Here is a 27,896-nt window from a genome sequence, read left to right on the forward strand (position 1 = left end):
TAGAAAAGCATTGAATAACAGATTCATACTTGGAAAAACAGATAGTCAAAAAATGTATCTAAAGGAAGTTTATTTTGAAGTGTCTGTCCTATAGCTGAGAGATATAAGAAAGATCAGGAAACTAGAACCATTTTTTAAAACATATTTAACCTTTTTTTTAGGCACTAGACGTCTTCCATACTGTATATACAGTACTTCCATTCATTTTTTTAAATGGTACCGGGCTACGTTCAGGCGAGTCTTGTGACGCTTGTGGCCGTCCTAGAGCAAAACAACGACACATACGTGTTCGTGAGAGACTCACCTTTCCATAGAGGGGTCATAATAATTTGTAGGCGAAACCATTCGGATGCTACAGACGTTATCGTGAGAAGATCGATTTTCGGGATGTCTCATGGTCTGACAAACACTGCTGTAGCTCTGCCAACTTTCAACGCAGATGCGGAAGGTCGATATCGGCGGATGCGGTGTATTGAGAGGCAGCCTATGCAAAAAGCCACGGCCTGTTCACCCCGCAATCATCCAGAAGGCGAGGTCAGTACAGGTGCATTAAAGCTGGGACTGAGAGACTGAAAAACAGCTTCTATCTCAAGGCCATCAAACTGTTAAATAGCCATCACTCGCCGGCTACCACCCGGTTACTCAACCCTACACTTTAGAGGCTGCTGCCCTATACACATAGACATACTGTATAATCACTGGCCACTTTAATAATGGAACACTAGTCACTTTAATAATGTTTACATACTGCTTTACTCATCTCATATGTAAATACTGTATTCTATTCTACTGTATTTTAGTCAATGCCACTCTGCCATTGCTCGTCCTAATATTTATATATTTCATTATTTTATTGTGTATTGTTGTAAATTGCTAGATACCACTTCACTGTTGGCGCTAGGAACACAAGCATTTCGCTACACCCGCAATAACATCTGCTAAATATGCGTATGTGACCAATAATATTTGATTTGATTCGAGGGGACTAAAAAGATTTGGCATGGGCCCTCAGATCCTCAAAACGTTCTACAGCTGCACCATTGAGAGCATCTTGACTTGCTGCATCACCGCAAGGTATGACAAATGCTTGGCATCCAGCCGCAAGCCGCTTCAGAGGGTAGTGTGTACGGCCCAGTACATCACTGGAATAATGGCGCCGAAGCAGATGGCTGCCGTTTTACGATCACGTAACCAATTGTGCTATTGTGTATGTTTTTTTGCGTTATTTGTAACTTATTTTGTACATAATGTTTCTGCCACTGTCTCTTATGACCGAAAAGAGCTTCTGGTTATCAAGGCAGCGATTACTCACCCCGTACTGGAGGAATTCTTCTTCTTCAATGAGTCGGAGGGGAAGGATTTACTTCGGACGCCCGACAGGGCCCTCATCCCCGTCATTCGTAGAAGGAAAAGACAGAGATATCGTGGACGATGGTCTGGGTGCCTTGTCCGGATCCGTCGCCGAGAGGGTAATCTACCTTTACCATCGGGCATATTAGCCAATCAATCGATAATAAAATAGACGAACTATAAGCATGTATATCTTACCAACGGGACATTAAAAACTGTAATTTCTTATGTTTCACCGAGTTGTGGCTGAAGGACGACATGATTAACATATACAGTTCAAGTCGGAAGTTTACATACACTTAGGTTGGAGTCATTAAAACTTGTTTTTCAACCACAACACAAATTTCTTGTTCACAAACTATAGTTTTGGCAAGTCGGTTAGGACATCTACTTTGTGCATGACACAAGTCATTTTTCCAACAATAGTTTGCAGACATATTATTTCACTTATAACTCACTGTATCACAATTCCAGTGGGTCAGAAGTTTACATATCCTAAGTTGACTGTGCCTTTAAACAGCTTTAGACGCTTCTGATAGGCTAATTGACATCATTGGAGTCATTTGGAGGTGTACCTGTGAATGTATTACAAGACCTACATTCAAACTCAGTGCCTCTTTGCTTGACATCATGGGAAAATCAAAAGAAGTCAGCCAAGACCTCAGAAAAACAATTGTAGACCTCCACAAGTTTGGTTCATCCTTGGGAGCAATTTCCAAACGCCTGAAGGTACCACGTTCATCTGTACAAGCAATAGTACGCAAGCATAAACACCTTGGGACCACGCAGCCGACATACCGCTCAGGAAGGAGACGCGTTCTGTTTCCTAGAGACTTTGGTGCGAAAAGTGCAAATCGATCCCAGAACAACAGCAAATGACCTTTTGAAGATGCTGGAGGAAACAGGTACAAAAGTATCTATATCCACAGTAAAACGAGTTCTATATCGACATAACCTGAAAGGCTGCTCAGCAAGAAAGAAGCCACTGCTCCAAAACCACCATAAAAAAGCCAGACTACGGTTTGCAACTGCACATGGGGACAAAGATCGTACTTTTTGGAGAAATGTCCTCTGGTCTGATGAAACAAAAATAGAACTGTTTGGCCATAATGACCAGCGTTATGTTTGGAGGAAAAAGGGGGAGGTTTGCAAGCTGAAGAACACCATCCCAACCGTGAAGCACGGGGGTGGCACCATCATGTTGTGTGGGTGCTTTGCTGCAGGAGGGACTGGTGCACTTCACAAAACAGATGGCATCATGAGGCAAGAAAATGATGTGGATATATGGAAGCAACATCTCAAGACATCAGTCAGGAAGTTAAAGCTTGGTCGCAAATGGGTCATCCAAATGGACAATGACCCCAAGCATACTTCCAAAGTTGTGGCAAAATGGCTTAAGGAGAACAAAGTCATGGTATTGGAGTGGCCATCACAAAGCCCTGACCTCAATCCTATAGAAAATTTGTGTGCAGAACAGAAAAAGCCTGTGCGAGCAAGGAGGCCTACAAATCTGACTCAGTTACAAGATCTCTGTCAGGAGGAATGGGCCAAAATTCACCCAACTTATTGTGGGAAGCTTGTGGAAGGCTACTCGAAACGTTTGACCCAAGTTCAACAATTTAAAGGCAATGCTACCAAATACTAATTGAGTGTATGTAAACTTCTGACCCACTGGGAATGTGATGAAATAAATAAAAGCTGAAATAAATCATTCTTTTTACTATTATTCTGACATTTCACATTCTTAAAATATAGTGGTGATCCTAACTGACCTAAGACAGGGAATTTTTACTCGGATTAAATGTCAGGAATTGTGAAAAACTGAGTTTAAATGTATTTGGCTAAGGTGTATGTAAACTTCCGACTTCATCTGTAGCTGGTGGATTTTAAGATTTTTCGGCAGGATAGAACAGCAGCATCTGGTAAGACAAGGGGCGACAGCCTATGTATATTTGTAAACAACAGCTGGTGCACGAAATCTAAGGAAGTCTTGAGGTTTTGCTTGCCTGAGGTAGAGTATCTCATAATCAGCTGTAGACCACACTATTTACCAAGAGAGTTTACATCTATATTTTTCATAGCTGTCTGTATACCACCGCAGACCGATGTTGGCACTAATACCGCATTCAATGAGCTGTATACGGCCATAAGGAAAACGCTCATCCAGAGACGGCGCTCCTAGTGGCCGGGGACTTTAATGCAGGGAAACTCAAATCCATTTTACCTAATCTCTACCAGCATGTTAAATGTGCCAACAGAGGGAAACAAACTCTAGTCCACCTTTACTCCACACACAGAGACGCCTTGGCAAATCTGACCATAATTCTATCCTTCTGATTCCTGCTTACAAGCAAAAACTAAAGCAGGAAGCACCAGTGATCGGTCAATAAGAAAGTGGTCAGATGAAGCAGATGCTAAGCTACAGGACGGTTTTGCTAGCACAGATTGGAATATGTTCCGGGATTCTTCCGATTGCATTGAGGAGTACACCACATCAGTCACTGGCTTCATAAATAAGTGCATCGATGACTTCGTCCCCACAGTGACTATACGTACATACCCCAACCAGAAGCCATGGATTACAGGCAACATCCGTACTGAGGTAAAGGGTAGAGCTGCGGGACTCTAACCCGGAAGCTTATAAGAAATCCCACTATACCCTCCGACGAACCATCAAACAGGCAAAGCATCAATACAGGACTAAGATTGAATCGTACTATACCGGCTCTGACGCTCTTCAGATGTGGCAGGGCTTGCAAACTATTACAGACTACAAAGGGAAGCACAGCCACGAGCTGCCGAGTGACACAAACCTACCAGACGAGCTAAATTACTTCAATGCTCGCTTCGAGGCAAATAACACTGAAACATGCATGAGAGCACCAGCTGTTCAGCACGACTGTGTGATCACGCTCTCCGTCGCCGTTGTGAGTAAGACCTTTAAACAGGTCAACATTCACAAGGCCTCAGGGCCAGACAGATTACCAGGACCTGTACTGACCAACTGGCAAGTGTCTTTACTAACATTTTCAACCAGTCCCTGACCGAATCTGTAAAACCTACATGTTTCAAACAGACACCCATAGTCCCTGTGCTCAAGAACACTAAGGTAACCTGCCTAAATTACTACCGACCCGTAGCACTCACGTATGTAGCCATGAAGTGCTTTGAAAGGCTGGTCATGGCTCACATCAACATCATTATCCCAGAAACCCTAGACCCACTCCAATTTGCATACCGCCACAACAGATCCACAGTTGATGCAATCTCTATTGCACTCAACACTGCCCTTTCCCACCTGGACAAAAGGAACACCTATGTGAGAATGCTATTCATTGACTGCAGCTCAGCGTTCAACACCATAGTGCTCTCAAAGCTCATTACTAAGCTAAGGACCCTGGGACTAAACACCTCCCTCTGCAACTGGATCCTGGACTTCCTGACAGGCTGCCCCCAGGTGGTAAGGGTAGGGAACAATGCATCCGACATGCTGATCCTCAACACGGGGGCCCCTCAGGGGTGCGTGCTCAGTCCCCTCCTATACTCTCTGTTCACTCATGACTGCATGGCCAGGCACGACTCCAACACCATCATCAAGTTTGACGATGACACAACAGTGGTAGGCCTGATCACCGACAACAATGAGACAGCCTATAGGGAGGACGTCAGAGACCTGACAGTGTGGGGCCAGGACAACAACCTCTCCCTCAACGTGATCAAGACAAAGGAGATGATTGTGGACTATAGGAAAAGGAGGACATTGACAGGACTGTAGTGGAACAGGTTGAGAGCTTCAAGTTCCTTGGTGTCCACATCACTAACAAACTATCATGGTCCAAACACACTAAGACAGTCATGAAGTGGGCACGACAAAGCCTATTCCCCCTCAGGAGACTGAAAAGATTTGGCATGGGTCCTCAGATCCTCAAAAGGTTCTACAGCTGCACCATCGATAGCATCCTGACTGGTTTCATCACTGCCTGGTATGGCAACTGCTCGGCCTCTGACCGCAAGACCCTACAGAGGGCAGTGTGTACGGCCCAGTACATCACTGGGGCCAAGCTTCCTGCCATCCACGACCTCTATACCAGGCAGTGGCAGAGGAAGGCCCTACAAGTTGTCAAAGACTCCAGCCACCCAAGTCATAGACTGTTCTCTCTGCTACTGCATGGAAAGCGGTACCGGAGCGCCAAGTCTAGGTCCAAAAGGCTTTTTAACAGCTTCTACCCCCAAGCCATACGACTCCTGAACATCTAATCAAAAGTAGCTGCTGCTACTCTCTGTTTATAATCTATGCATAGTCACTTTAACTCTACCTACATGTACATATTACCTAAATGACCAGGCAGTGTCAGAGGAAGACCATAGAATTGTCAAAGACTCCAGCCACCCTAGTCATAGGCTCTTCTATCTGCTACCGCACAGCTAGCGGTACCGATGCACCAGGTCTGGAACCAACAGGACCCCAAACCATAAAACTGATAAATAGTTAACCATATACTGTAGCTAGCCAGACTATCTGCATTGACCTCTTTTTGCACAAGTCTTTTGTCTCAACACATACTCCGCTGCTACTCTTATCTATCCTGTTGCCTAGCCACTTTATCCCTAGCTGTGTGTACATATCTACCTCAATTACCTCATACCCCTGCACACCGACTCGGTAATGGTACCCCGTTTACACAGCAAAGTTATCGTTACTCGTTGTGTATTTATTCCTTGTGTTATAATTGTTCCATTTTTCCCCCCCAGCATTTTTTGGAAGGGCCCATGAGTAAGCATTTTACTGTTAGTCTACGCCTGTTGTTTATGACGCAGGTGACAAATAACATTTGATTTGATTTGAGTGACAATCTGGATCATATTACAGGCATTAGTCACAGATAGAAGCTTCCTCTTGAGAGGACAACTAGTTGCAATCCAGTCAATGTTCAGGTCACCCAGAAAATAGACCTCTCTGTTAACATCACAATCACTATCAAGCATTGCACACATATTATCCAAATACAGACTGCTAGCAATTTGTGGCCTATAGTAGCACCCCAAAAGAAGAAGAGAAGGAAATACTAGATCCTACACCTGTGTGTGTCTGTATTTCTATCTGTTTCTCTCACTCTGCCTCTGTCTGTCTGGCCGTCTGTCCGCCTGTCCATCTGAGACGATGGCTGCTTCAAAAGGACGTTGTCAGTGTTGACAGACAGAGAAGGCATTCTCATCTCGTTAGACATGCCCTACTTTCCTCTGCTGTGACCCACTAATTGTCTCCGAAACAAATTTGAACACTATTTTTAGGCAGTGGTCTAGCAGAGACACTGTGGTGACAAGACCCCTCCCCCATCTCTCTCAAATGTGGGTCTGTCTATAAACTAGGGTAAGCGTGACGATTTCTTGTAACAGCTGTTTATAAGTCATTGATAATAATCTGCCAATGTTTTTCATGTCCTTACATTGAGCTATACGGGGGATCATAGCTATATTAGTTAAGATTCACGAGTTGATTTAAATCCTATGTTTAACCCTTTACCATGAATGGTGTCTTGACGGATTTGTATGAAATCATGTGACATAAAACATTACTTTTCTGTCCTTGCATTTATGGTCGTGTAAATTGTCATTATATCATATATTAAGCATTAATCAGTTAAATTAGACATTGAACTTGAACCCTTTAATAATCCTGGATCTAGCTGTCGGACAGTTTTTTGTATAGAGATTACAGATATGCAGTGTAACTCTGTAACATTTCGTATCTCCTTATGTTACTGGGTGAAAACAGTTGTCATGGGCACACCAATCCCAAATAATAAATGCTTTAAACCGATAAAGTCACCTTCCCTTGATACTTAAAACATGATCTGATCCAGGAAGGCATTTTCTGAATGGCAAACAGCTGTTGTGATGGCGCCTGCAATGCAACAACAGCCCAAGTGCTGGGAAAAAGGTGTTCGTGGAGGAATGTCCAGAATATGTTGGTGTCTCATTGATTACGCCGGTGAAGACAGTTGTGCCTGGATCAACGTTGGATCTAATATCCCTGGAGGATCGAAGTTGATCATCTGTTGTCTGCTTGATTTACAGCAGAGTCTCCTTAGAGTTAACAGAGAAAGCATCAAGGTAACGTGTTCACGTTTTCATATGTTCTTGTGCCTCGGATTGGACACCGAGTCTACTGTGCGCAACCGTGTAGGATAGACTATTGCGCAACACCCAACGCTATTCCGATGAATCATTCTGGATATAACGACAACAAATGACATAGCCTAGTGGGGCTTCTTCACAATATGATCTGGTAATGAAATAACATGACATACATTTTGTTTTCCATGTTACACCTTCAATTTTAAACATTTACAAGGGGCTTGGAGTAGCCTACATGAACTTGGAGTACTTGAATAGGCCAACTTTGAAAGTGAGACATTTCCTCCATTTGATGCTTAAAATGTCCTTCTAATTATTATAGCCAATTTAGATGATCTCCTGCTCCCTGATAATTATCCGTGGTTTCATTTTTTATCCGTTCTTGCGAGAGTTGTGTCCACTGTCATTTGTTTCCCACCGTTTCAATTGGAGGGTGTTGTTGCGCTACTCTGTTGCGGTAAAACCATGTGAGGTGCTGGCTTCAACTTGGCTTTCCATAGAAATCCTTCCGTTAAAAAAGGAACCAGGTCACTTTCTCATTGTTATAACAGTGATGGCGGGAATCAAGTGTTAAGATTAATGCTACTGGTATTCATGGCTGTATTATGCCATGAATACCAGTACATCACCAACTGATTTGTTGGTTAAAGGCTTGTACAGTAAGTAAGCATTTCACGGTAAGCTGTTGTATTCGGCGCATGTGACAAATACAATTTGATTTGATTCAATGCCTGCGTCGGCCACACAGATAGGCAGCAGAGAAATCGGGTTCTATATTAGGCCCTAAATGTACAATTATATCAATTATACTATTTTATAACATTAAATTACAATTCAGTTCTTGAAAAAGTCCCTGAAAGTCCTTGAATTTGACTTGCCAATGTCTGTATGAACCCTGCTTAAAGGATGTACACTGAGTATACAAAACATTATGAACACCTGCTCTTTCCATGACATAGACTGACCAGGTGAATCCAGGTGAAAGCTATGATCCCTTTTGATGTCACTCAATATTAGGAAGGTGTTCCTAATGTTTGGTGTACTCAGTGTATAGTCCTAAACCTATGTTGATGTATTGGTGGATTTATGGGCCAATTTGCATATATTCACTTTTATTCCTCTAAGTACACATGTGGAGCTGTATGAAAATCCTTTTTATTTTAGTTTCAAACCATTTAGAAATGTTTATCCCAATGTCACACGTAGGCCCCGTTATTTATAGAAAGACCCATGTCCTCTAAATAAATACATTTCCTCACTAAGAAGAGGTGTAAATCAGGTGATGTACTTATTTTAAAAGAGTATTGGCTTGACGTCAAGATATGATGTAGATATACAATGAAATAGATTTACAATGTCGTTAAATCACGCCCCGATAATCCCAGCCAGATGATCTTGTTTGTGTCTGCTACGGGGTCATTGGGTTCGGGAATCTCTGTGCTCCTGTTGGAACAGAGTAGTAAACACTTTTCTTTACAGATTGAAATGGTTTCCAGGGGCGAGTCCCCACGTCAATGTAGTATCCAAACAAAATTAAAGATTTCCTTCCTTTGACAAAAAGCCAACATTCCTCTCGTATTTCTGTGCTGCTGTAATGCGTTGGAGAACTCTACAAATGAGTTACAGCACTCAACGACTGCACAGCCAGTTGAGTTCACAGGGTTTCCGACTGTAACCCGTTCAGTGTTGAATAATACTATAACCAACAAAAGGTTATTTGTGCAGTGTTACTGTATCAACTCGGGTGTACAGCTACAATGGTTACGGGAGGGAGGCTAACAGGACCTCAGGCTATTGAAGCATGTGATACAAATATAGTGAATTGTGCTTTTCGTTCAACTAAAGGTTAAAGCGATGCAGTGGAATAGAATAGATATTACTTTATTATCCCCAAAGGGGACATTTTCAAACATTTCTAATAACGTGAAGTGATATGGCAATATCAACACTCAAATATAATCTTCCAATTGTCTTGATTTCTCTTCTTCCTTTGCCTGCAGGTGGAGGGCAGTGTGTCTGTGAAGGAGAGTGTGGTCGGAGGTGTGTGCAACAGTCGCACTGGGCTGGCAGCGGAGAGAGAGAGACCGTCCCTGTGTGTGGCGCAGGTGCACAATGGAGTCGTGAGCAGCGGGCACGCAGACAGAGACAGAATCCAGGCTGGTGCTCGCTGCTGCCCCAAGCAGGACAGGAAAGCTTCAGAGAAGAACGGGTTACCAGGCGCCCCTGGTACCCCCAGTTCCCCTGCCAGCCGGGCCGAGGACACCCCACCCGGACCCCACACCCTCCTATGTCAGAGCCGGAGCCTGAGTCCCCCCTCCCTGGAGAACGGGTTTCTACTGAGCCGGGAGCCGAGCCGGGACGAGCAGGACGACTCTGAAAAGGACAAAGAGGAGACTCTGCCAACTCCGCCGCGCAAGAAACGAGGCAGGCGGAAACTGGAGCGCCCAACGAAATGTGAGTCGTGTCTCCTGCTCGGTTATATTATTGTCTTCGTTCTCACTACTTTCTTGGCACAGCCAGCTCTGCTCTGGCACCACTGACGGCCAATGCCAAAGGAATGAAAATGAACAATGAGTGGATGTGAGCGGTTTCATGTTACTTGCTGTGGCCATTTTGAATTATTCTTTGGTCGTGATCAGTGTGGATGAATTTAACACAGTCATGTAGAACATTTTAAATAACTTGTAATAGAAAGGGAGAGAGCGAGAGAATCCTGCTCACTGCCAGTCTGTTGTCATGACGTAGAGATTAACCAATTTGCTAGCTTCCCCTCTCCCGCGTCGTGTTCATTAGGTCACACCATAGCAAAACTGGACAGGTGTTTCAGTTTGGTGCCTAATGAACTTTACCCTGGTCACCTCTGTGGCCCCCCTCTTATCTCTCTCCTCTCTCCTTCTCTCCCCTCTTCTCAGAGGTGCAGCCAGGCTATGACCTCCGTGTTCCTCTCTCCCTCCCCCTCTCGCCCCTCCCCCTCTCGCCCTCTTCTCTCCCATCCCCCTACACGCCCTACACATGCAGCCTGGATGTGACCTTGATGAGGAGTAGAGTAAATAGAGCCCAGAGTAGAGAAGAGAGAGAGAGGAGAGCTTCCGTCTCCTGGCAACCTGCCTTCCTGCCCCTGTTCTGTTCTGTTGGGGCTGTGTGTGTGTGTGTGTGTGTGTGTGTGTGTGTGTGTGTGTGTGTGTGTGTGTGTGTGTGTGTGTGTGTGTGTGTGTGTGTGTGTGTGTGTGTGTGTGTGTGTGTGTGTGTGTGTGTGTGTGTGTGCCCTTGTTCTGTAGGGGCCGTGCTCAGAGAAGAGCTCAGGCTCAGGGAGCAGGTCTGGTGTGTGTTGTTGTGGCCGCTGCTCCTTGCGCTCTGTTTGTGTGTGTCTCTGTCTCTGTCGGGGGCACGCCAGGTGGATGGCACACAGCCCAGAGCAGAGCCACTTACACACTGAGTCTGCACTCTAATAACCCGATACACACACTGCCCTACATGCCAGCTTCCTATCTAAATGTACCTCTCCAAAACGGCATTGCAAAATCAGTACTGGATGAATGATACAGGGAGCACATTCATTTGAAATGTAAATCACACTTTCACTGGAGTGAATAATACTGCTGTAGATAATTCTGTGTGATTATTCCGCATTCAATTAATACATTAGCTATAAATGGATTAATTAATTCATCTCAGAGGAAGAGGAGAGGAAGAGAGCATGGTGGATGGATGGATGGATAGATGGAGCGAGGGATGGAGGGAGGGAGGGAGGGATAGAGCGATAGATAACAGGCTGAATGGAAGGAGGGGGTTCTGCCATCCATCTGAAGGGCACAGCAGAGGAAGGACTGCAGCTTAGAGAGGAGGAGAAACAGAGGTAGTGCATGAGCGCTAGCAATACGAGAGCTGGAACACCCCCCAAACTGGCAAGGTATAGGATACCTCCCAAATGGCACACTGTTCCTCATTTAGTGCACTTTATAGGGAATAGGGTACCATTTGGGACTCAGGTATAGTAGCAGGTAGCCTAGTGGTTAAGAGCGTTGGGCCAGTAACCGAAGGGTCGCTGGTTCGAATCCCCGAGCCAGCAAGGTGGGAAAATCTGCCGTTCTGCCCTTGAGCAAGGCAGTTAACCCCGAACAACAACTGTTCCCCGGGCACCGATGACATGGACGCAGATGAAGGTACCCCCCCGGACCTCTCTGATTCATAGGGGGCGGGTCAAATGTGGAAAATGCATTCAGTTGTGCAACTGACTGGATATCCCCTGTGCGTGACGCCAGCCAACTGCCTCTCCTTGCACCGCAACAGAAACTCCCTGATCTTGGTAGCAGCCCCAAAGTAAAGTAACCCCCCACTCTGCCTGCCTCACCCACTGGTTATGTAGTAACTTATTCACATTGAGGAAGCACAGAGAGAGGGGGGAGAGAGTACAAGGGGAAGAGAGAGAGAGAGGTGGACAGGGAAAGGGAGAGAGGAAAATAGAGAGAGGATCATGGTCTATTGTGTCTAGGGTACTTCAGTGACAACACCAGGATAGTCGAAGGAGAAAACATGGGCTTGTTTCCCAAATGGCATCTATTATCATATAGTGCACTACTTTTGACCAGGGCCCGTTTGAGCCAAAGCCATGCTATAAGGACACTGCCTCAGGCCTCTCAGAGCTCAAGTGTTGTAATGGGGCTGAATGATACAACTCTTAAGACTACTGTGTTTGTTTAAACTGGGCCGAAATTAGTCTATGGTAATAATGGGGTTTTATTCTGTGTTTATCATTGTGTCAAACTGTTACGTGCAGCAGCCACATGCAATATTGTTTTACATTTTCAATAGACATTGAAGGCTGATATGAAAACAATGTATAGTTTTTGTTAAGGAGTGCCGTTGTCACCCCTGTTCCACAAATACGAACATTGCAACTATGTTTAACAACAGAACTGACACATGTGCAACTATGGGGCATAACAGATGGAGTTGGCTTAGAACAGTGGTCACCAACCTTTTCTGAGTGAAGATCAAATTCTGAGTCAAAATGCAAACCGAGATCTACGGCGACAATTTTTTATTTATTTTTTACATGACTTAGAATACATTAACCAATAAAAAACATTTCTGTAGCAATGAGGTTTGTACAGTAGGCTATAGACCCAATACATTATCACTGCATATTGGCTATGCTTGAATTGTCCTGCCAATGTTGTTCTTCTCAGACCATTTTTTCAATGTTAATTAAAAATAAAAAATTACAGTAGGTATATGATCACACCGGTAATAGAGAATTTGTTGCATTACTTGTGAGGCACGGCTAAGTGAGGATAATAATTTGCCTCTTTTTTTTTTTACTGGACTTATGGCCTGAATCTGATGGTGAGTCTGATGCCCCGTTTACATCGTGACGTATTTCATTTCGCCGTATGTCATCTTCACAGAGTCTTGCCCCGCTACTGAAAGGACAAGTGTAGTGTTTGTAATACAAGATGGAGGAGAGCCTGTCTCGTCAGAGATGTATTTATTTTGAGAGATTGCAAAATATGACCTTTTCATTCAAGACAAGATAAATGTATTGTTTCAGGTGATAATAAAACAGATTTTGTTTAGTTATTAGCTAGCTAGCTAAACGCTAGGCTAGGTTGAAGATACCATTGTATTTAGTGACCTCCACCTAATATTATCAAAAACCAACATCATTACCATCACAGTAAACTTAAACGGGAGGCAACAGTCATATAATATAATTGGCTTAACAGCCAATGTGTATTATTTAACATTACTATTAAAATAGTACACACTTATAGCGATGGGTAATTGTTTTTAAGTTGCTAGCTATCCCATAAAGCCATCACTGAATACCACATACTGTGTGTTCATCTTCTCTGGTTTGGTAACTTCCTGTTCTTCGACAGACTCTGACTGGACTGAAGAAGACGCAAAGTTCGAAAAATGTCAAAGTATGCAGCGCAAGGCGGCGTTCAACCATAAGGGGGCGTTCAACCATAAGGGGGCGTTCAACCATAAGGGGGCGTTCAACCATAAGGGGGCGTTGCGTTTCCACTCCGTTCTGGAAGTCCCCGTTAAAATGCATGACATCCGGCGCAACATAACGGAGTGCTTATGGGTGATGTGAACGAGGCTTGAGGGGAGGGAGGGAGCAGCGTAGCACTGTGTTATTTCTTCCTCGTGCACCTGATTCATGTTGTTACTCCTATGAGAAAGTGAAATGTTCCTTGATATTAAAAGAAGACACAAGCCGTTCATCATAACAACACAAGCTTATGCTTATACTCAAGCTTATAACACGTTGCTATACTCATTCATTTCAGCTGCAGTGCTGGTTGTAGCATGAGTGGAAGTAGGGGGAACACACATTTTCTGGCTCAAAAGTGTTAAACGAAGTGTTGACAGTGCTGAATAACAACTTAAACTTACTCATAAATACAGCAGCTCTTTGCTGTATTTGTTGAGTCTCTAGCTATGGTTTTAAAAGTTTTTCAATCTCACATGATCAACTTTGCTGTTCGTTCGAGGCTTCTTTTTACATCTCGAGGAAACTGTGCAGACACAGTGATCTGAGCTATCTGATTGGCCAGCGGTAGGCCTATAGAGGCACTTGATTTGTTCGCTGGGCCTGCCGGATAGGTGGAGTTCTACCTTCAGACACTTGAAATGGTTAAAAATGGAAACACTTTGCCTTCCCGGTGCTGGGGCTGTTGAATCAAGTGCACCAACCGCCAACAAAGCAAAATTAAGAAAAATAAAAGGAACGCTTTATCGTTGTTTTTTTTTTACCGAAATGTTTGGTCATTGACTAATTCCTCGTCTTCAATGTTTATTGAAAACATAAATCAATTTGAACAATAAGCACTTGTTGTGTCTCAAATAGAGGTCGACCGGAATTAGGGCCATAAACATCAATGCCTTTCTTAAAATCAATACACAGAAGTATATTTTTTTATACCTGCATATTTAGGTAAAAGAAGTTCATGTTAGCAGGCAATATTAACTAGGGTAATTGTGTCACTTCTCTTGCGTTCAGTGCAAGCAGAGTGCGGGTATATGCAACAGTTTGGGCCGCCTGGCTCATTGCGAACTAATTTGGCAGAATTTTACATAATTATTCCATAACATTGAAGGTTGTGCAATGTAACAGAAATATTTAGACTTAGGGTTGCCACCCGTTCGATAAAATACGGAACGGTTCCGTATTTCACTGAAAGAATAAACATTTTGTTTTCGAAATTATAGTATCCGGATTTGACCATATTAATGACCAAAGGCTCGTATTTCTGTGTTTATTATATTATAATTAAGTCTATGATTTGATATTTGATAGAGCAGTCTGACTGAGCGGTGGTAGGCAGCAACAGGCTCGTAAGCATTCATTCAAACAGCACTTTCCTGCGTTTGTCAACAGCTCTTCTCAATGCTTGAAGCACAGCGCTGTTTATGACTTCAAGCCTATCAACTCCTGAGATTAGGCTGGCAATACTAAAGTGCCTATAAGAACATCCAATAGTCAAAGGCACATGAAATACAAATGGTATAGAGAGAAATAGTTGACGTGTCATAATTCCTAACTGGGAATATTGAAGAACTGGGAATATTGAACCACCAGCTTTCATATGTTCTCATGTTCTGAGCAAGGAACTTAAACGTTAGCTTTTTTACATGGCACATATTGCACATTTACTTTCTTCTCCAACACTGTGTTTTTGCACTATTTAAACCAAATTGAACATGTTCCATTATTTATTTGAGACTAAATAGATTTTATTTATGTATTATATTAAGTTAAAATAAAAGTGTTAATTGTTCATTCAGTATTGTTGTAATTGTCATTATTACATATATATATATACAAAAATCGGCATCGGCTTTTTTTGGTCCTCCAGTAATCAGTATCGGCGTTGAAAAATCATAATCTGTCGACCTCTAGTCTCAAATACTTCGTTACAGTAGGTAGCTAGCTAATTTTAGCCATATTGGCATTGACATCAAATCAGTCAAAACACCTCAAAACAAGACATGGTATCAAGAACAACATGAAACTAGCTAAAAACTAGTCACATACGATTCTCCACATGGCAGTTTCTTGTCATTTCTTGTAATTATCTGGCCATCCAGAATCACAACAACTCACAGACATCTGCCCCCATTTAAGCGTGAGCATGATTTTCGTGACGTTGTCAGCTAACCTATCTATAAAGACATGTAGCTGTTGTTGTGTTTGTGAGGGAGTTGCTTTTCGCTTGGACCTTCTCCCTCGCTCAGCCTCTTGCTGCTATAATGTGTCTGGTTAAAAACTCTTCATGAATCATGAATCCTAGTGACCTAATGAGTCTTCTAGTTTTCTAGTTGGGTAGCATCCATGCTCCTTGGCTAACCTCTACTCTGCTCTGCTGAGCGCAGGCAAGCAAACAATGCTGCTTAGTAATGGCTAACACGCCTTTGTAGTTACAGCAGACCTGGGTTCAAATACTATTCAAAATAATTTTTAATACTTTATCTGGGCTTGATTGAGCTTGCCCGGTATAATGTAACCAATAGAATAGTTGCAGAAGTACAAGCCCCGCCCATATGGCACTCCAGACAGGCTAGATCACGTGCCAAAAGTATTTGAAATATTTTGAGTAGTGTTTGAACCCAGGGCTGACTTACAGACCTCAGCAACTCACTTCATTCAACACCAGATATGTGGGAAAACCCCATGACTGCGTTCCAAATTGCACTCTATTCCCTATGTAGTTCACTACATTTGACCAGGACCCATAGGGCTCTGGTCAAAAGTAGTGCACTATGTAAGATATAGGGTGCCATTTGGGAAAACCGACAGTTTCAGAAGTGAGATTTTATAGTATTAGTGGAGGAGAGGGAGTAGGCTTAGCTACATTTTATTACTGGAGGCTAGAGGAAATATGTTTTGTGCAGCATTTAGCCTACAGGAAGTGTGTCAGTTTCCTTTTCTGTACAGTTTTATCACACTACCAACGACAATTTGGCTTTGTACCTTCAAGCCAGGTATAGTGTTGGAGGTACAGTGGGGCAAAAAAGTATTTAGTCAGCCACCAATTGTGCAAGTTCTCCCACTTAAAAAGATGAGAGAGGCCTGTAATTTTCATCATAGGTACACTTCAACTATGACAGACAAAATGAGAAAAAAAAATCCAGAAAATCACATTGTAGGATTTTTTATGAATTTATTTGCAAATTATGGTGGAAAATAAGTATTTGGTCACCTATAAACAAGCAAGATTTCTGGCTCTCACAGACCTGTAACTTCTTCTTTAAGAGGCTCCTATGTCCTCCACTCGTTACCTGTATTAATGGCACCTGTTTGAACTTGTTATCAGTATAAAAGACACCTGTCCACAACCTCAAACAGTCACACTCCAAACTCCACTATGGCCAAGACCAAAGAGCTGTCAAAGGACACCAGAAACAAAATTGTAGACCTGCACCAGGCTGGAAGACTGAATCTGCAATAGGTAAGCAGCTTGGTTTGAAGAAATCAACTGTGGGAGCAATTATTAGGAAATGGAAGACATACAAGACCACTGATAATCTCCCTCGATCTGGGGCTCCACGCAAGATCTCACCCCGTGGGGTCAAAATGATCACAAGAACGGTGAGCAAAAATCCCAGAACCACACGGGGGGACCTAGTGAATGACCTGCAGAGAGCTGGGACCAAAGTAACAAAGCCTACCATCAGTAACACACTACGCCGCCAGGGACTCAAATCCTGCAGTGCCAGACGTGTCCCCCTGCTTAAGCCAGTACATGTCCAGGCCCGTCTGAAGTTTGCTAGAGAGCATTTGGATGATCCAGAAGAAGATTGGGAGAATGTCATATGGTCAGATGAAACCAAAATATAACTTTTTGGTAATAACTCAAATCGTCGTGTTTGGAGGACAAAGAATGCTGAGTTGCTTCCAAAGAACACTATACCTACTGTGAAGCATGGGGTGGAAACATCATGCTTTGGGGCTGTTTTCTGCAACGGGACCAGGACGACTGATCCGTGTAAAGGAAAGAATGAATGGGGCCATGTATCGTGAGATTTTGAGTGAAAACCTCCTTCCATCAGCAAGGGCATTGAAGATGAAACGTGGCTGGGTCTTTCAGCATGACAATGATCCCAAACACACCGCCCGGGCAACGAAGGAGTGGCTTCGTAAGAAGCATTTCAAGGTCCTGGAGTGGCCTAGCCAGTCTCCAGATCTCAACCCCATATAAAATCTTTGGAGGGAGTTGAAAGTCCGTGTTGCCCAGCAACAGCCCCAAAATATCACTGCTCTAAAGGAGATCTGCATATAGGAATGGGCCAAAATACCAGCAACAGTGTGTGAAAACCTTGTGAAGACTTACAGAAAACGTTTGACCTCTGTCATTGCCAACAAAGGGTATATAACAAAGTATTGAGATAAACTTTTGTTATTGACCAAATACTTATTTTCCACCATAATTTGCAAATAAATTCATTAAAAATCCTACAATGTGATTTTCTGGATTTTTTTTTCTCATTTTGTCTGTCATAGTTGAAGTGTACCTATGATGAAAATTTACAGGCCTCTCTCATCTTTTTAAGTGGGAGAACTTGCACAATTGGTGGCTGACTAAATACTTTTTTGCCCCACTGTATATGTTGAGGCTCAGGGCCCTATTTTCTATCCACACGCTCACACACATGAACACACACACACACAGGATAGACATTTTCAACTAAACCATGTGCTCAAACAGGAAATGCAATACATATTTATTTGGGGTGAGGTGTAGATAGGAAACATACAGAAACATTCAGTCAGGCCAAGGAGTTGATACATATAGGAGTGATTAGGAGATTAGTTTCCAGTGTACTTCATTTGATAGTGCCCTTATGTTGAAGTAGTGAAGAAAAGTGCTGAGGCTACTATCACTGCTATTACTATTCCAATGAAGTGGAACGACATTGTTGCAGATTTCATGCAGAAAGTTGTGATTCATTATGAAGGAGGCAGAGTGTTTTAACCCTATCCCAAAGCTTAACCTTTACCTTAACCATTTGGAATGAGTGCCTAACCTTAACCCTTAATGTAGTGCACATAGGTGCCATTGCCTGCCGTTTCGCCCTTGAGCAAGGTAACGCTACTTAACCCCCCACAACAACAGCTCCCCGAGCGCCCAATGTGGCAGCCCCCGCACCTCTCCAAAACCTCTATATGTATGCGTGTCTTTCGGAGGGGTTGGGTTAAAAGCAGAAGCACAATTTCGGTTGGACCTTGTGTGCAATTAACTAACAAGGTGACCTTCATGTTAACGTAATCAACATGGCATGTACCATTGACTACCAGTTGGTGTAGCGCACATGTCCACACTAGCCCGATTTCATCAAGTGCGTGGAGATCGCAGTAGAGATTTCATGTGGGCCTACAGTCACACGAGAGAAGCAGTGAGTATGTTACAGTGTTGTTGTTTTTTCTGCTTAGTGTCAAGGGGTTGTGAGGTGGGAGGAGCTATGGTAATAGCAGCCAGCTGTGGCTCTCATCTCCACTCCTCTCCACTCCCCCTCTTCTCTTCCCTCCACTCTCCTCCCCTCCTCCCCTGATGGTATGTCGGGGGGGATAGAAAGTCACAGTGTGTAAAAATAGAAATCATCCCAAATCAAACATTAGATACTGTTAAAACATTTGCATGGAGAAAAGAACCAGGTCTGGACGGATTTCCCATAAAATTGTATTCAACATTCTGGGACAAAGTAGTGCCCTATTTACTCAAATGACAACACGTGTCACTCAATTCAGTACTTCCTGGTTCCATGTATCAAACAGTTATTTCCTTTATATTAAAACAGAAACATCTGGAGAGTCCCCTGCAGATTACAGACCTATACAGTAAGTTAAATCAGTTGTGAATAAAATAGCAACAAAACTCATTAGCAACAGAATAGCAAAAGTCTTGCCAGACCTGATACATATTAATCCAATGGGATTCATTAAAAAATAGATAGTTAGAAACAAATACAACAACATGTTTTAGTATAATACAATACGCAAAAAAACAAGATGTAGATTTATCAATATTGGCTGTTGGTGCTGAAAAGGCTTTCGACCATCTTGTATGGCCTTTTCTATTCAAAACTTTGGAAGCCCTCAACTTTCCAGCTAAAATTTTAAAAATCATACAAGTATTATATAAATGTCCGAAAGCAAAAATATACACAAAAAAAACATCTGATGAATTCGCTTTAGAAAGGGGCACAAGACAGGGATGTTTTCTCTCCTCTCTCCTGTTTGCACTTAGGTTGGCATTTATTGTCATGAATCTTGCCCTGGAGGCTGCTCTGTAGGGTTGTCACTAGCTGGTACAGCCACAAAGTCATAACCCTAACCCTAACCTTAACCACACTGCTAACCCTAATGCCTAACCCTAACCTTAAATTAAGACCAAAAAGCACATTTTTGTTTGCATGAAATGTTACAATATAGCCAATTTTGACTTTTCAGCTGGCCCATCAAGCTGAAATCGCTCAGTTCTGCCTCCAGGGCAAGATTCATGACAATAAATATCAACCTGCTGTTTGCACTGGCAATTGAACCGCTTGCAGAAAGAATTAGACAGGACCCAAACGTAACAGGTATCGGTATTGGTAAGCATGAATATCAACTAAATGTATTTGCGGACGATCTCCTGATATACCTGACATACCTGATATTTTCAGAATACTCTAAAATCTCTGGATATTAAAACCCACCCCTATAGAATAATCCTCGGATAGCTTTTCAGAATTCACTGATAAATTGCACTGATAAATGGAAAACTAAAGGTACAGAAAACGTAAATGACTTGGTAATGGGAAATACAATAATTTCCATGACAGAATTAAAAAGCAAGTTTGAACAGACTAATATAGAGATTTTCAAATACATGCAACTTAAAAGTTTTATATCACAAAATGTCGATCTGAAATCTTTTTGGACATCAGATCAATGTTTAGGGGATCCTATTTGAGTCCGAAAATGATACTCGTATGATAGGTAAGATATGCAAACATTGCAGAGAGCCTATCCAACTGACAATCTCTGAGAAAAAAATATTGGAACCAAGACCTAAAAAGAACTGATATTGGCACAAAATGGCGGGAGTGTTGGAACATAACTAATGAGATTACAGTTAATGAAAATGTATGCATAATCCAGTATAAACAAATGTATAGAATTGATTATACAAGAGACAAAATTCACAAATTCTACAGCACAACGACAGAGTCATGTCTTAAGTGTAAAACAAACAAAGACTCAATAACTCACACCTCCTGGGAGTGCTATAAAGTCCAAAAGTTATGGTCGGAGGTAGAAAGTTGGCTATCAGAATTTTTACAATTTAAGTTGACTTTTAATCCATCTATCTGCATTTTTCAAGACATGTCATATGAATGTGCAGTGAGATACCTAATGCGTTGGGTAATTATTTTTGAAAAATGTTTTACTTAAAAACTGGAAATCTAATGATCCTCCTTCGTTTAAGCGGCAATCAGCAGTAGAAACAATAACAAAGCGTTTTCCCCACCCCCGTTTCGGGTAAAAAGCTGAGTGATTGGGCTGATTAAATGTAACCACTCTCAAATTCATAGACAGAGCTATGGATGCAAGGACTGACCATCCATGATATCAAAATAGTTTTATCCATGTTTTGGGGCTATAGAGTGATTGTTTACATGTACTTTTGTTTACAGACATTGGATTAAAACAAGCTTATATTTTGGGTTCTGATGGGGTATGACAGTTTAACTAAGCACTTATGCATTTATAAGTTATATTCTTCAAGAATCAATTTTTGTATTTATTAGTGTTCCCTATTAGCTGCAGCCAAGGCAGCAGCTGCTCTTCCTAGGGTCCAAACACATCAAAGCACTTACATCACGCATAAAACAAAAGACAAAACAGTACATAATTATTACACCACTGTGTATCTACAATACAAAATGTATAATACCACCATACAACAATATTACAATGTACGTATGTGTAGAGTGCGTGTTGTAGCGTGTGTGCTCGTATATGTGTATCTGTACCTGTGTGTATGTATCTCTCTTCACAGTCCCCGCTGTTCCATAATATGTCTTTTTATACTTAAAAAAAAATCTGATTCTACTGCTTGCATCAGTTTACTGATGTGGAATAGAGTTCCATGTAGTCTTGGTTCTATGAAGTACTGTGCGCCTCCCATAGTCTGCTCTTGACTTGGTGATTTTGGAGAGACCTCTGGAGGCATGTCTTGTGGGGTATGGGTGTCTGAGCATTGTGATAGTAGTATAAACAGACAGCTCATGCATTCAGCATGTCAACACTTCTTACAAAAACAAGTAGTGATGAAGTCAATCTCTCCTCCACTTTGAGCCATGAGAGATTTACTTGCATGTTATCAACGTTAGCTCTCTGTGTACATTTAAGGGCCAGCCGTGCTGTCCTGTTCCTAGCCAATTGTAATTTTCCGAGGTCCCTCTTTTTGGCACCTGACCACACGACTGAACAGTAGTCCAGGTGCGATAAAACTAGGGCCGTAGGACCTGCCTTGTTGATAGTGTTTTTAAGAAGGCAGCGAAACACTTTATTATGGACAGACTTCTCCCCATTTTAGCTACTATTGTATCAACATGTTTTGACCATGACAGTTGAATTTGTAACATGCGCCGAATACAACAGGTGTAGACCTTACAGTGAAATGCTTACTTACAAGCCCTTAACCAACAATGTAGTTTTAAGAAAAAAAAGTGTTAAGAAAGTATTTACTAAAATAAACTGAAGTAAAAAAAATAAAAAATAAGAAGACATTTTTTCCCCAATAACTAATAATTAAGGAGCAACAATAGAATAACAGTAGCGAGGCTATATACAGGAGGTACCGGTACAGAGTCAATGTGCGGAGGCACCAGTTAGTCGAGGTAACTGAGGTAATATGTACATGTAGGTAGAGGTAAAGTGACTATGCATGGCTAATAAACAGAGAGTAGCAGCAGTGTAAAAATGAGGGTGTGGTGGGGATAATGAAAATAGTCCGGGTAGCCATTTGATTAACTGTTCAGTAGTCTTATGGCTTGGGGGTAGAAGCTATTAAGAAGCCTTTTGGACCTAGACTTGGCGCTCCGGTACCGCTTGCCGTGCGCAAGCAGAGAGAACAGTCTATCACTAGGGTGGCAGGAGTCCTTGGCAATTTGTTGGGCCTTCCTCTGACACCGCCTGGTATAGAGGTCCTGGATGGCAGGAAGCTTGGCCCCAGTGATGTACTGGGCCGTATGCACTACCCTCTGTAGTGCCTTGCGGTCGGGGGCCGAGCAATTGCCATACCAGGCGGTGATGCAACAAGTCAGGATGCTCTTGATGGTGCAGCTGTAGAACTTTTTGAAGATCTGAGGACCCAAATCTTTTCAGTCTTTTGAGGGGGAATAGGTGTTGTCATGCCCTCTTCATCAGCAGTTTAGTCACCTCAACTTGCTCAATTTCCACATTATTCATCACAGTATTTAGTTGAGGTTTAGGGTTTAGTGAATGATTTGTCCCAAATACAATGCTTTTAGTTTTTTAAATATTTAGGACGAACTTATTCCTTGCCACCCTTTCTGAAACTAACTGCAGGTCTTTGTTAAGTGTTGCAGTGATTTCACTAACTGTAGTAGCTGATGTGTATAGTGTTGAGTCATCCGCATATATAGACACACTGGCTTTACTCAAAGCCAGTAGCATGTCATTAGTAACAATTGAAAAAGTAAGGCCTAGACAGCTGCCCTGGGGAATTCCTGATTCTACCTATATTATGTTGGAGAGGCTTCCATTAAAGAACACCCTCTGTGTTCTGTTAGACATTTAACTCTTTATCCACAATATAGTAAGGGGTGTAAAGCCATAACACATACGCTTTTCCAGCAGCAGACTATGATCAATAATGGCAAAAGCCGCACTGAAGTCTACCAAAACAGTTCCCACAATCTTTTCATCACCAATTTCTTTCAGCAAATCAGCAGTCATTTGGGTAAGTGCCGTGCTTGTTGAATGTGATCTGTTGTCAATTTGTTTACAGTAAAATAGCATTGTATCTGGTCAAACACAATTTTTCCAAAAGTTCACTAAGTAAACAGGCAGATTGGTTGGCTATTGGAGCCAGTAAAGAGGGCTTTACTATTCTTGGGTAGCGGAATTACTTTTGCTTCCCTCCAGGCCCTGAGGGCACACACTTTCTAGTCAGCTTTTTTTTTGCCTTTTTGCCCAACAGTTCTTTTTGCCCAACAGTTCAATTAAGGTGCTCCAAAGTTTTTACTATCATTCTTTATATAATTTATCTTTGTTTCATAGTATAGTTTCTTATTTTTATTCAGTTTAGTCACATGATTTCTCCATTTGCAGTACGTTTGCCAATTGGTTGTGCAGCCAGACTTATTTGCCATTCCTCTTGACTCATCCCTCTCAACCATAACATTTTTCAATTCCTCATCAATCCACGGGGATTTAACAGTATTTACAGTCATTTTTTTAATGTGTGCATGCTGGAATAAGAAATTTCATAAATGTGTGAAGTGCAGCGTCTGGTTGCTCCTCATTACACACCACGGACCAACAAATATTCTTTACATCATCAACATATGAATCACAACTAAACTTATTTTATGACTTCTTATACACTATATTAGGCCCAGCCTTTGGGACTTTGGTTTTCCTAGATTGGCTACTATATTGTGATCTCTACATCCGATGGATTTGGATACTGCTTTAAAGCAAATTTCTACAGCATTAGTAAAGATATGATCAATACATGTTGATGATTTCATTCCTGTGCTGTTTGTAACTACCCTGGTAGGTTGACTGATAACCTGAACCAGGTTGCAGATACTGGTTACAGTTTGAAGCTTTTTTAAAAAGTGGGCAGATTGATGAAAGCCAGTCAATATTTAAATCACCCAGAAAATATACGTCTCTGTTGATATCACATACATTATCAAGCATTTCACACATATTATCCAGATACTGACTGTTAGCACTTGGTGGTCTATAGCGGCTTCCCACAATAATTGGCTATAGGTGAGGCAGATTAACCTGTAGCCATGTTACTTCAACAGTATTTAACATGAGATCCTCTCTAAGTTTTACAGGAATGTGGTTCTGATTATAAACAGCAACACCTCCACCATTGGCATTTCTGTATTTTCTGTAGCCAAGATGATTCGGATGGACTCTATCATTCCTGTAGAATATCTTCTGTTTCCAGAAGGTGTCAAAGTTAATTGTAAAAGTGATTACACCAGAGAGCTATAGTAATATTTTATTTCAGTGCTAGAATCAATTCTTTAAAATCAATTTTCAGAAGTTCTGAGCTAGCCCTCCTAATGTCGTTTCACCCGAGCTCCCGGCAACTGTCGTAGAATGGTTGTAAGCAGCCTTGTAATGTCCTGTACCCGTGCTCCAGGATAGCACAGGGTTTTTGCCCCGGGAACCATGATGTTCCTTACGATAGAACTGCCGACGATGAAAGCTGCTGCTGAGGAGGTCAGGCTGCTCTTTCGCCTTGAGTGGTTTCGCAAACTCCTCGAGGACAGAGGGACGGTGGGGCCCGATGGAGCCGAGCCAGCAGTAGTATCCACGGTGGATGATGAATGAGCCGGAGTCTCAAGACAGTCTCACTGTCTGTTGAAGGTGGGAGCTGAGGATCTGAACCCGAGGTAGAAGCCATCGGAGAGGGATCCGGAACAGAGGGCGAAGGCGCAGGTACCTCCGGTTACCTCCGAAGCCCCCAGGGAAGAACCCGCCGAAGTCTCTAGATCCAGGGCGGCTTAACATCTCCAAGGAGGCCCCCCTTGCCAGAGGATGCTGTTTTTGATTTCCACGGCGAGTGACATACAGTACATTCGGAAAGTATTCAGACCACTTCCCGTTTTCCATATTTTGTTACGTTACAGACTTATTCTAAAATGGATTAAATCATATTTTTCACTCATCAATTTACATACAATACCCAATAATGACAAGGAGAAAACAGGTTTTTATTAAATTAAAAAAAACAGAAATACCTTATTCGCATAAGTATTCAGACCCTTTGCTATGAGACTCGAACTTGAGCTCAGGTGCATCCTGTTTCCATTGATCATATTTGAGATGTTTCTACAACTTGATTGGAGTCCACCTGTGGTAAATTCTATTGATTGGACATGATTTGGAAAGGCACACACCTGTCTATATATGTTCTCACAGTTGACAGTGCATGTCAGAGCAAAAACCAAGCCATGAGGTTGAAGGAATTGTCCGTAGAGTTCCGAGACAGGATTGTGTCGAGGCACAGACCTGGGGAAGGTTACCAAAACATTTCTGCAGCATTGGTCCCCAAGAACACAGTGGCCACCATCATTCTTTAATGGAAATAGTTTGTAACCACCAAGACTCTTCCTCTTCCGGCCAAACTGAGCTATCTGGGGAGAAGGGCCTTGGTCTGGGAGGTGACCAAGCACCCGATGGTCACTCTGAAAAAGCTCTGGAGTTCCTCTGTGGAGATGGGAGAACCTTCTAGAAGGACAACCATCTCTGCAACACCACCAATCAGGCCTTTGTGGTAGAGTGGCCAGATGGAAGCCACTCCTCAGTAAGAGGCACATGACAGCCTGCTTGGAGTTTGCCAAAAGGCTTCTAAAGGACTCTGACCATGAGAAACAAGATTCTATGGTCTGATGAAACCAAGATTGAACTCTTTGACCTGAATGCAAAGTGTGAAGTCTGGAAGAAACCTGGCACCATCCCTACGGTGAAGCGTGGTGGTGGCAGCATCATGCTGTGGGGATGTTTTTCAGCGGCAGGGACTGGAAGACTAGTCAGGATTGAGCGAAAGATGAACGGAGAAAAGTACAGAGAGCAACTTTTTTTGTGTTTTTTTAACCCCCCTTTTCTCCCCAATTTCTATCTTGTCTCATCGCTGCAACTCCCCAACTGCCTCGGGAGGCAAAGGTCGAGTCATGCGTCCTCCGAAACATGACCACCAAACCGTACTTCTTAACACCCGCCGGCTTAACCCGGAAGCCAGCCCTATGGGACTCCTGATCACGGCCGGTTGTGATAAAGCATGGGATCGAACCCGGGTCTGTAGTGACCCAATCTAGCAATGTGATGCAGTGCCTTAGACCGCTGCGCACTCGGGAGGCCCCAGTACAGAGAGATCCTTGATGAAAACCTGCTACAGTGCACTCAGGACCTCAGACTGGGGTGAAGGTTCACCTTCCAACCCTAAGCACACAGCCAAGTCAATGCAGGAGTGGCTGAAACTAACTGCAGCTCTTTGTTAAGTCTCTGAATTCTGTCACTCGTAGTTTTTTACCTGACCTGGCAACCTAACCAGATAAAACTCCAGAACTTGTACAGTTTAATTAATACAACTTGTACAGATTAATCTGTTGTTAAAAGGGCTATGATCTGACCAGAGTGTTTCTAATCAGGTCTTAAAGAAAAGCTAGAAAAACTCATGTCCTTGTGGAGGATGAAAACCCTGTCAAACTGCAGAAATCTTGTACTTGTTCATATTAATTATATTTTAAAGAAGGACTAGAGGAATTTCTTATACACAGACACAGAAAAAGCAACATGATTGGACAATAAAACCCACAGGGCTGAGCTAGCTTTATTCAGGTTTGCATTGTGTAGTCCTGCCCTATGCAACTAAAAGCCGAATAAAAAATGTACTCACAGTCAATGTCAGCTATTTTGTTTATTCATTAATTCCAGTTAATAATTGTGGATTAAAAAAGTATAGGTAGCCTAGTCAGCCCGAGTTTGAATACAAATCAAATGGATCCCATTCACGTTTTCTCACAAACAAATGGACTATAAATACACAACGTTACTGCTTCGTTTACCCTGGCCAGAGGGACAGGGTGCCTAGTAGGCTAGACTATGCAACTGCTGTTGTTAGTAGCCTTCAGTTGATCAGACTGAAAAATAGTCTAGTTTCCATGCAATACAGCATGTCAGATCGCTTGTGTTTAGGTATATAGGCTGCTACATTTATGTAAGAGTTTTTGCTTGTGTCTGTCGGGAGTGATGTGTTATCGCGCCAGCTAAATAAATATCGGAGGAAAGTGGAGAGCACGCCTTGAGTTTTGTGCGACCTGCGATTTCTGTGAATCTGATTGCGCAAGACACGCAAAGAGCCTACTGCAGCACTCCGATGTGAAGGACAAAAATTGTGCGCGAGTTGACAAATGATGCACTTTGCGCCGCTTTTTGAAGCTTTGCGTCAATATATTTTATAAAACGAAATCAAAAGTGGTGTGGCGTTGTCACACCTGATTGAAAAGTGCTGTGGGAAGTGTCGCCTCGCCCCACGTTTTCCCGGCGGGCCTGGGTCTATAGGTCTATTCTCTCTCATTCAGCACATTATGGTGTCTGAGCTTCAGTTATGAAACGGCCTACAACAGAGATGTTC

The 27,896-nt window shown here is 42.6% G+C and overlaps 1 protein-coding gene across 1 annotated transcript in view; it reads left to right on the plus strand.

Annotated features, from left to right (window-relative positions):
* The window catches only part of LOC120060494 (DNA (cytosine-5)-methyltransferase 3A-like), a 77,192-nt gene that overhangs the window by 12,387 nt on the left and 36,909 nt on the right, over positions 1-27,896 (plus strand). Inside the window, exon 4 of the mRNA XM_039009850.1 lies at positions 9,489-9,942. Coding sequence (XP_038865778.1) covers positions 9,489-9,942 — 454 coding nt within the window. The remainder of the gene's footprint in view (positions 1-9,488; positions 9,943-27,896) is intronic.

This window comes from Salvelinus namaycush, chromosome 15 (genome assembly GCF_016432855.1).
Source record: "Salvelinus namaycush isolate Seneca chromosome 15, SaNama_1.0, whole genome shotgun sequence".
Classification (NCBI taxonomy): Eukaryota; Metazoa; Chordata; class Actinopteri; order Salmoniformes; family Salmonidae; genus Salvelinus; species Salvelinus namaycush.